Raw genomic sequence first — 10,541 nt, 5'->3', positions numbered from 1 at the left:
TCAAGAGTCTGCACTAGATTTCTTACTGTGTCTGGTTTGTACTCGAAGGGTCTCTCTGTTGCCTTAGCGTATCATTACCCCAGGCCCAGCTTGCAAGGGCCAGCATGACACCAGCTAAAAAGACAAAGTTACCTTCTATTCACAAACGGTACCTGTGACCAGAGCAGCAATGCATTTTATGCAACAGCAACAAAAGTAGCCATCAACTATCTCAAACTCATCCTAGGCCAGATTCATCTATAGGAAAGGTTTCAGTGCTCTGCTCATTCCTGGCTGCAGGCATCACACCCTGACGGACCCAGAGAAAGCTGGGACCCATAGAGCCTAAATGGTGCAGAAAAACGTCTTAATTACATAGGAGCCTGTGCAATCAGAGCATGCTGGCCCTCATCTTTCAGATGGGGCATCATTTTAGATCATAAAAACACAGCAAAACAGCTGGTGGAGGGTTGTGCCACATTCCCTTCTATCAAGCATTGGGCTTCCAGCCAGTAACGCTATCCTTCCAAGACAAAACACATATACCTTCTGGCTTTCTTCTGTTGTTGACTCAGAAATGCCTTCTTTCAGCAGCTCCTTAGATAAAGAACAAAGTATTTATGATTAGATATTGTGCAAGAATATCCTGTGATATGGGACACAGGACCAACACGGTTTGAATTTGGGAGTGACAGATAGGAGCAATTCAGAAAGCTCACAGAGGCAAAGAAAGTGAAATATGAAATATTGGAAACTGCTCTCATAGAAGACATGGAACTGAAATGCAGAATCTTTTCAAAATTCAAAAACATAACATAAAACACCAGCGAAGCAGGCGTCAACTCCTAAACAAGGATTTCGAGACAGAAGGAAGATAACTTCAGAAAAGAAAAGCGAGCCCAGTGACTGTCAGATTAATTGAACACAGTGTCAGGAAAGATTGCTTTGTGAAGTGTTGCTTCTTAAAGCATTACCAAGTCAGAAAGACATCAAACCCATTGATTGGCAGCAAAGGAGAAACAGAAACCCTCGTGATCAATGAGGCGGCTGCCAGCGGGCGGGGGTGACACGTCAGCGCGTGAAGCAATTGGGGGAGCTTCAAGTGGCTGAGTAATAGGACTGGGACCAGACCATTGATCAAAATTATTTTTATGTTGCTAAAGGTCTTGAAATCACACCTTCTGGCATTTGAATCCATTTAGCAAAAATGCTGCTATTATTTGTGCCTGCTTAGCATGACTGCTGGCAGCCTCTGGAAGCCTTAAAGGCTAAACTCATTAGCTATTTATTACAGTAGAAGTTGGGATCTCTTGATGCCATCAATTAATTCAGGTAGATTGTTAGTAGTGGGAAGTGCTGGTAAATCCTCCCCTTGTTGCCAAAGTATTAATGAACTACTTACTATAGGTTTCCACTGGATATTGGTCCCAGCGAGGCCTCTTCCCCAGCATAAGCACAGAATCCACGCATGTTCACGAAGGCTTTGCCTTTTCTCCTGTCCTCCACTCCCACCTGTGTTGCTCACCAAGGTGGCTCAGGGGGATCAGGGACTCAAATGCTGCACTGCTGGTTCAGTAACAAGGTTTGCAGTCTAGCTGGTTGCTGCTGAACTTGGCTCAAGGGGAGGGTGGGTTAGAGGAACGCAGCCACCCTGTATCCTGCAGCGAGCTCTGTCCTGTGTTATCTGTGCGGATTCCTGATGATCCAGCAGTGGGTAGGGGCTCAACCTGCTGCTGTCGTCTGATGAAAACACAGTTTTTTGCTTAAGGGGCTGCCTTGGGTTGTACTGATTTCTGTAGCTGCTACAGACAAAGCTTTGCTGCGCCACTATCCTAGGCAATGTTCCCACTGCCCAACTCCTACCTTGAGCCGCTGGAGCCCTCTTTCTTGTCACATCTACTGAAGGTGCAGGGAGAAGGTTACACCTGTCCTTCAGGAGACAAGCCTGCAGCCTCTCTTCCACTCTGGCATCTCTCGGACCGTCTCCCTCCAGCGTTTCACTAGGCAATGCCCTCATCCTACCTTTGCTCACAGGAGTTCCAGACCACTGACCGCTCCTGTTGCTTTCCTTCTGCCTCTCTCTAGTGGGGTTACATCTTTCCCTGTGTGGTTCTGCCGCTTTGAACATGCTGTGAGTGGAGTGGGTGCTTGAGTGACACCTGCCAGACCTGCACTCATCTCCCTCTTGCTGCAGGTGGGGGTCAGCTTGCCATCAGCTCCCTCTTCCAGGCACTTCCCAGACACGCGGTGTTTAAGCAGCTCTTTTCCCAAGCTGTTACGAGGCGAGGCTGCCGTCTTGTCCATGGAGGCAGAGCAGCCTTCCCCGTGCACCCAGCCCGGCTGCTGGCCCTGGCCCGAAAGATGCACAGAGGACTCTGGGTTCTTCTTGCTGCTGCAGCATCCTCCGCTGTAGACTGGGGAGGTAGGGAAGCAGCTCCCTGCCTGCCCATGTTGGCTCCCAAGTGCGGGGCTGTTATTGGGATGCAAGATGAGGCAATGCCCTGGAGCAAGGGCTGGAGGAAGCATTCTGTGAAGTCAGGGGCTTTATAAGGGTAAGAAGACTGCGACTGCTAGCACTGTGGTGTCACACCAGTTACGCTCCAAGGCTCCCTCCTTCTCCCAGTCGGAATGTGGACCTTACGGGTAAGAATGCAGCAACACGAATGAAAGCAGACGTAGCACATTGGCTTTAACCAGCAATTTTACACCAACAAGCCATTTCACTTACCGATGGTGCCTGTCCGTGCGCAGGGGGAGGCTGCCTGCTGCCTTGTTCCTGACAGCTCTGCCAGCCCAGGCTCAGGGCAAGCGGATCCCAACGAGGACGCATCCACAAACCCAAAAGGCTCTCCCACAAGAGCAACAGAAAAAGTAACACATGCAATCGCCACATGATCAGCATGGGAGGTGGCACATGGGCCTGCTGAGGTTTTGTTGCAAACAACGGGGGCAGTGACAGCGTAATGTGTGCCTGTTTCAATGACAGCCCTTCGCTCGGACGCAGCAGGGAGGTAGAGTTACAAATGCTCTCCAGGGGGAGTAATTGCTGCTTTATCTCCAGGATTTGGAACTATCCCTCCCTCCCACTCTGCCCAAGATGGGGTAGGTACTTTACCTTTTTCTACCACAGCACTGGGTTAGTTGAGCGGCGAGTAGATGCCGGTTATCCCAGTGAATCAGGCGACGGTGGCCAGGTGGAAGCCCCCATTCCTCCTGGCAGCCACACTCTGATAAACCAGAGTCAGATCTAAGGACAAGCAACCCGAAGGAGCTGGCGAGAAAGCCAGGGCTCTGGAGTCCCATTCCAAATGGAGACAATCCCCCTTCTAAAAGGGATCTTGAGGGCTCACAGCAGCCTGTGGAGGAGCCGTGGTGGAGAGGGAAGGGGTTACGGCAGCTTTCTAATCATTGGAGACGATGAAGGAAGAACAGTGATCTCCACTGTCTGAGAGGCAGCTCCCAGCTCAGTGCTGCTTGGGGATCTGAGACATTAAAGCAGGCCTTGGATCTCATCATTCTTCCTGCACGCCTGGGACAATGAAATACTGACTCGTGCATCTGTTCTCTGTGTGTATTTGATGCAAATAAGGATGCAGTCTGTAAATACATCAAAAACCATACTTTATTTTATGTATAGCAATACAATTTACATATTAAATAACACTATAATAGAATGATTTGATATAGTTTAACATAACAAAAAAAAAGGATTCTTCAAGTTACAAAAACCCCCGAACAAAAACCAAACCAAAATGAACAAAAGATCTCCCTCGAAGTGCTCCCTCCCACCCTCTCCCCAAACCAAACACCACATTTTTTTTTCTGAATGGATCAATGAGACAAACGTATCCAGTGACTGGCTAAGTCTAATTCCTATTGCACACACTGACAATGGAATAAAAAAAAAAAAAAAAGAATTATTTCAACTTTCACAATCACTGCCCCAAAGAAATGACGTGTGTGGAAATCTGTTGTGGAGTGGGATGATGGTGTCTCACTACCTTGGTACACAGAAGGTTTGTAGTCACATAGCCACCACAGAACTAGGAAGGAGGTGAAACTAGAAAAAAATTAGCTTTATATGAAAATATAAAATTCTATGATTATATACCATAGATACAAAGTTCCCAGAAGATGCTTATTCAAGCAACAAAATATTTACAGTTTTAATGACTTTGCTATTTTAAAAATGAAGGAAAAGAAAACAGGAGTACACACGAATGCTTCGGTCTTTAGAAACAACGGCTGCTTGCTAGTTTCAAATGTTCTAAGAAAACAAAAAGAGTCACTACCCCAAATGTTGGAGAGTTGTGACGTTGTATAAAATTGACTATCTCCTCTTTTGGAGACACGTTTATTCTTAAAACTCAAGACATTTTTCTTAAAATTAATTATCCTCTGTAGAAAATGCTTCCCTTTGCAAAGAGTTAACAAAAACACTAAAAACAGTTTAACAGCTAAGACAAAGTAGAGGCCAAATCTCTTCATTACAGTTCCTTCTCTCTTTATTTTTGCATTCCTTCTCCTTTGATAAGTAAAGCCAATGCAGTTCACATTGTTAGAATGGCAACAAAGAGAAGAAGAGCAAAGGGGTAACAGCAAGAGCTGAATTACTTCTGTAAAAAAAGGAAAAGAAAAAGCAGCAAAACAATGCAGTGGATTAACAAATAGGCATTTTCCCTTCATATAAATATTCACTGGCACTATTTGAACATAAACGTCAGAACACAAGCTGTGATGTCAAGAGACATGAATTTGAGAGAGACTGTGAAGTCTTTAAGACAACTATGTTTTAATTTTTTTTTTTAAATTAAGTTGGTTTTGTTTTGCTGAGAATTAGTAGCGTGTATCTTTGGTAGAACTGGTATCTATACTTTTTAGCTTTTACATAAAATATATCAGCTCAAAAAAAAAATATTAAGAAGGCAGTTGTGCTGTGTCATAAAGACTCTTCTCCTAATGTTCCACTGTTTCACTCTGGGTTCAAGCAATTCAAGCAGTCAGAAACTGGAAAAACAACTGAAATCTTGCAGATCCTGCAAATGATTTCACTGTCTGAGAAGACCCATGGCACAGAAACAGTCACACACAAGATGTAGTCTTAAGGGTTTGGGATTTTTCTTTTTTCCCTGTTCCTAAATTCACAGTTGGAAACAGACCCTGTGAAATACTAAGGACAAATGCTGTTTAGAGCGAAGCTTCTTCAGACCTGGCTCTTGACCTGCACGCCCGAGCAGCTCTGCAGGCTCCTCCAGCCCTGCCTGCCAGTGCCAAGGTCCCGGGCAGCAGGGTTGGGAGGAAGGGGCATTTGGCTGAGACAGTCGCCTGTTTTGGATGTTAAGATGACACAGCAGCTTCCCAAGCATTCCCTCTTGGAAAGCTTGGCTGGACTTATGGGCTTAACACATAAATCTTGCACATATGCAAGACATGGAGAAATGACATTATCTAAATATAGATACAAATATGCACGTGTACGTCAGTCCTTTATTTCCTTATTTCTCAGGGCTGCTGCTGAGGATCACATTTTATAGTGTTGGGATATACTTGGGTTCTTTTAATTTGCAGGCCGGCACTTTATTGGACACTTCTGATGCTTGAGAGACATCCCAACCAAATGCCGAGAGCTGGTTGTGGTAAGGGGAGCTCAGAGTGGGACTTTGTCAGAGAGACACACGAAAGCATCCTCAGCGGAGCTCTACGGGTGCATATCTCTGAACACACACGCACACCTTCTGCCAGTCTTGCTCAGTGCCAGGGAAAGAGGTGCAAATCCATGTGAGAGAGCAGAACCACAGTTGCTTACAGGACAGATTTGGCTCTTAGGCACTCTTAATTCTGACCTTCACAAGTAATTCCTAGCTTCATCCACTCCAAACCTAACACATCACTACCATCTTCTGGCTCTCCCACTGTCAGCGCAGCACTTAACCCACAGCTTAAGCCCCCTCCCCAAGAAAAAAATCTGCGGAGAACTCAAAGAACATCAGTGTAAATTATTTCCCCATGGATTAAACCCCAAGAAAATATTTCAGGTGTGCGAAAATGCTAATGCAAATGCATGGATTTCCAAAGCACCTGAAGAAGTTCAACCCCCATAGCTTTCTTTCATTGAATTTTGAAGCTTGTGAGAAGGTAAGGGATTAAACCAAGGGTATTCAGGCAGTGTGTCACGAACCACAGTTATCTTCCATCATGCCACTGAAATGAAAAGTAATCAGCTGAAAGTACTGAACAAATCCAGCCCTCTTGACGCCTGCAGTAATCTTTGTGTCACTTAGTTCTTGTCAGGCTTTGAATTCTTAACTTCTCCCTACACCTCTCAGGAACTGAAATGCTTCAGACTGAACTGATCCAACTCACCGGAGTCCCTTTGCATTACCAGCTGGAGCTGCCTGGGGCCAGGATAAGCACTAGGGGCATGGGGGCTCTACAGCCTCTCCCGTGGGTGCACACTGGCCAGTAGACCCCTCAGCAAAACCTGCCAGCCCTTGCAGGTGAGAGGACTTGAAACTTTACCTAAACAATCCTCATTATGGAATTATAGCAACTGGAGAGCCAGTCTTAACTCCTACCAGCTGTTAACTGACTCCCTCCTCAGTGCTGGGTTGTCCCAGTGCAAAGGGGATGCAAACTACGAAACATCTTTTGAAGTTTGTTGCACATTTTTTGGACTAGCTGGGGCTGAACATGGGATTTCCTCACCGAAACCACGGACACGTTACACTGTCAGCATCAGCAGTTGTTTGGATCACTTATACAGAGGGAATCAACAAACTGAGAAGGAAAAGGTAACTACGGAAAAGGTTGCTGATGAACCCTTAAATAATTTTGTGCTGGAATTAATCAAGCATATCCATCCTAGGATATCTTTCCTGTATTAAAAATAAAAGGCCTGCTGTTAACACATACCAGTCTGCACGGCTGCTCTGCTTTCAGCTAGGCTGTCTCAGCTTCTAACCTCAGGAGATTCTGAACTGAAATGCCTACTCTCATCTCGGTATCCTTTTAAGCAGCTGCTTTTGGCTTCCTTGCGTGTGAGAATACACAGAACTTTCCTCTTTGCTAACCTTCCTCCCTGCCCTTCCCTGCAACAAAAGAAGTGGGTTTTGCCTTGCCAAATGTCTCTATTTCAGCAAGACCGGACTGGCAGAACTGAATAGGTTTACAGCTAAATGAAAAATATGCTGTAACGTTTTGACAAGTTCTGAAAAATTACAGTGCATGTTTTGTGCAACTGAAATTTAAAAATAAAGAAACAAATGCCATATAAAAGGGGTTTATATCCTTTAACTGGATACTGAATGTCAGGATGGTTGCAATGCCATATTTCCTTTTCAAGGCAGATTAAATGACCTCTCCCTACTCAGCCGAGCTACAAAGGAGCTTTAATTTTCAGGAGAATTAAGTATGTGCTTACTTATTTTGTTAAATAGGGATGGACCTTGTTGAATTGTGACCAAATACAAAGGAGAAGGGAGCCAGTGAGGATGTAAACTTAAATGCTCCAAACGATAATTCAATTGTTTATATAATCTGGGGGAAACCATTTTATTGGCGTGGGAAGGAAAACACAAGAAGCTAGGTTTGTGCTAAAGAATTAGTCTGGCAAAAAAAAGAGGGAGAATGTAACTTTATAGGTAGTTTTTTTATTAGTTTGCTTCACCAGTAAATATGGATCAGTACTTTATGTTTTAGCACTAAAGTATGAAAATTACACACCTGTAAAAATGGCATCTAACAGTTATGAAATTAAGAAACGCCTGTCACCATGTAACATACCATTAGGTGTGAGGTCATATTCAAGAAATAGTAAGGAAATTAATGTGTTTAAAATATTGAATAGCTTAGTAATGTAAAATATTGCTACCTTCAATATATCTGAAAACCGGTCCGATTTGGAGTTGTAGAAGATTTCTGACTGTACTGGCTCTGAGAAGAATAAAACCAAAATACTTTCCCATCACAGGGCTGGTTAAAAACTAAAATCATTATTTTTCTGAATACCTGGGGAAACTTGGGAATCATAAATTCGAAACCTATCACTGCGTCTCACATATGAATTGCATCTAATTTATAATTACTTTGTATGCAATTTATGTATTCCATGTGAAGCAAATCTTAGGCCTGTGAATGTACAAAACAGCGATTTGAAACCATACAGAAATAATTGTTTTGGCTCCACAAGGCTATTACACCTTCACTGTAGCTAATAATCGCCTGCCACGTTTTGTCAGGAAAGGATGAACACTGCTCACCCGCTCCTCTGGAATGCAGAATGCCGTTACCAAAGCTGTGACATGATCATTAAAATAATAAATATGGTATGGAGGGGTACAGTATCTGTCGTAGAAAGAACCCATCTGGCCTAGCATTCAAGATTTAAGATTCGAGGGTCACTGTAGTTAGCAAAACTTCACTGCATTAAACAAAACAGAAAGCGAATGCTTGTTGTCATGGAATGTCACATCAGGGCTTGTCTTGTATTAGGATATTATAGGCAGTAACACTGATCATATAGTGCAAACTAGGTAAAATTGTGTTTCACTGTGTGAAATAAACAGAGGTGCAAATGCTCAGTAGGATACCATTAAGACATAAAATGGCAAAAAATAAATATCAAAACTTTTATCAGTGTAAAAAAGTAATTGGGTTATTGTATAACCTAGAGTCTGGCAAAAAAGGCCTCAAAAAAGTTCACTCAGTCTTCAGAAGTTCTACAAATTAAGTGCCTTTTCAGGTTTCCAATTAGACAAGAGACTCCATGCTTTCTGCGGGATCAGATTCATCACTGGCCATCACAGCACCATTTTTGTCCAGTGTCATGGGACCGTTCCCATTCTCCTTAGTGCTGACCAAGCTTAGCATTGCCTTATAAAGAAACTGGTACTGTTCCTGGAAAAGAAAAGATAAGTTATTTCAACACATTTTGTGTATGTAAGTGAGTGGCACTTCAATTTGGCATTTCCAGGGAAGGTCACGGATATTACTAGAAGGATCTGTGTAGATGTGAATGCTTGTAGATGTGGCACTCAGGAACATGTTTTAGTGGTGGAGTTGGCAGTGTTAGGTTTGCAGCTGGACTTGATGAACTTAAAGATCTTTTCCAACTTAAACGATTCTGTGATTTTACAGCAAAGAAAAAGACTTAGAGAGCAATTAGCTCTGTTAATCCAGTTTAACCTGGTCAACCCCAAATTCCAGTTTTGGGTAGATTGTATTATTTCTGATGTACTATGAAACACGACAGGAGGGCAGGACGATACCCAAGCCCGCAGCTCAGCCCCAGGCTGTTCCCTCCTATCGGCAGAGCTATGCAGCCAGTGGCAAGGGTGCTGCTCTTGCTGCACGGTGAACAAAGAGCATCTCTGCTGAAGCTTTATCTCCCTGTGGCCCTGCCTGCCCCACCACAGCCTTCAGAGCACAACGTGCCAGGTTTAAATAGCACAGCTTAACTCACAGGGCTGGTGGGGGGTGGTGGCAAGCTGGAAGGTCCTTCTCTGCTGGGGCCCCAGCTGGATGAGAAATAAGCTTAACTGCAAATCAGAGTCTGACAGCGAGGATTTCAGGTTTATAAAACACAGACAACTATACAAAGAAAGCCCAAATGCCAATTCTGCTTGGGAGCAGGTGCAGTAGGGCTTGATAACACACACAATGTGTGGTTTAGTTCATGCTTTTGGTCTCAGATGAAAACCTTGTAAACTACCCATTTATATTCCATTTAAAGACTTACAATGTCTGTAAATACTCCAGGCCGCATAAGATTTATCATCTTTGCCACCTGGAAAACATCGACAGCATTTTCATTCTCCAGCTGCTGGGACAGAGTGGTAAGGGCACATAACGTTCCCGCTGACACGGCTCCATACCTGAAAAATCACATCAAAATGGTAAGACACCCAGAAACATACCTGGGCACTGACACAAAGACACACAAAAATGTCGATATTGTTTTATCTGATTCCCGTAGTTCATCTTTGTATCTATCAAATGCTTGTTTCATACTGGCTAATTTTTAATTATTCTAATTTCCTATAAATGGAAAAAATGGACGGTACGCCAGTCATCTCAGGATATCTGCAGCTCTCAATACAAAGAACTGTATCAGCAGAACATGAGCCATTTAAAAATACCCAGCCTGGAGAGATCAGTTCTCACATGCCACATGTACTGAAAGCATCTGCATTACAGCTGAGCGTATTTTAAATTCATTAGTGGGAGCTCAAGCAAAACACAAACGATTAGAAAGAAATGAGACTTTGCTTCTTCCTCCACATCTGCTCATTATACAAAACTAACATGGATATGAGCTGCTCACAAGTAAATGGGGCACATCTCAAAGTCTTCCTTAAGTCTGATTCATCGGCAAAAGGCAACATCCCTGAGTTGGGCACCCAAGAGACATTATGGATTCTGAAGAGTTGAGCTGTGCTGCCATTTAGTAAGAACGGAGCAACGGTTATTCGTTAGGAGCATAACTCAACGTGTCCTTGAGAAGTGGTCAGGCAGAAATCTTGCTGCCGCCACATCTGTGGGTATGTGTGAATCATGAGTGCAGT

At 43.8% G+C, this 10,541-nt stretch overlaps 1 protein-coding gene across 1 annotated transcript in view; it reads right to left on the bottom strand.

Annotated features, from left to right (window-relative positions):
• Positions 1–3,583: 3,583 nt before the first annotated feature.
• Positions 3,584–10,541, bottom strand: part of PTPRG (protein tyrosine phosphatase receptor type G) — a 415,153-nt gene continuing 408,195 nt past the window's right edge. Inside the window, exons 28-29 of the mRNA XM_069865996.1 lie at positions 9,716–9,851; positions 3,584–8,874 (exon numbers count right to left, since the gene is read on the bottom strand). Coding sequence (XP_069722097.1) covers positions 8,728–8,874; positions 9,716–9,851 — 283 coding nt within the window. The 3' untranslated portion in view covers positions 3,584–8,727. The remainder of the gene's footprint in view (positions 8,875–9,715; positions 9,852–10,541) is intronic.

Source organism: Phaenicophaeus curvirostris, chromosome 11, assembly GCF_032191515.1.
Source record: "Phaenicophaeus curvirostris isolate KB17595 chromosome 11, BPBGC_Pcur_1.0, whole genome shotgun sequence".
In the NCBI taxonomy this organism is placed as follows: Eukaryota; Metazoa; Chordata; class Aves; order Cuculiformes; family Cuculidae; genus Phaenicophaeus; species Phaenicophaeus curvirostris.
The sequence above is the reverse complement of the archived record's forward strand: the minus strand, read 5'-3'. Positions and strand labels throughout refer to the sequence as shown.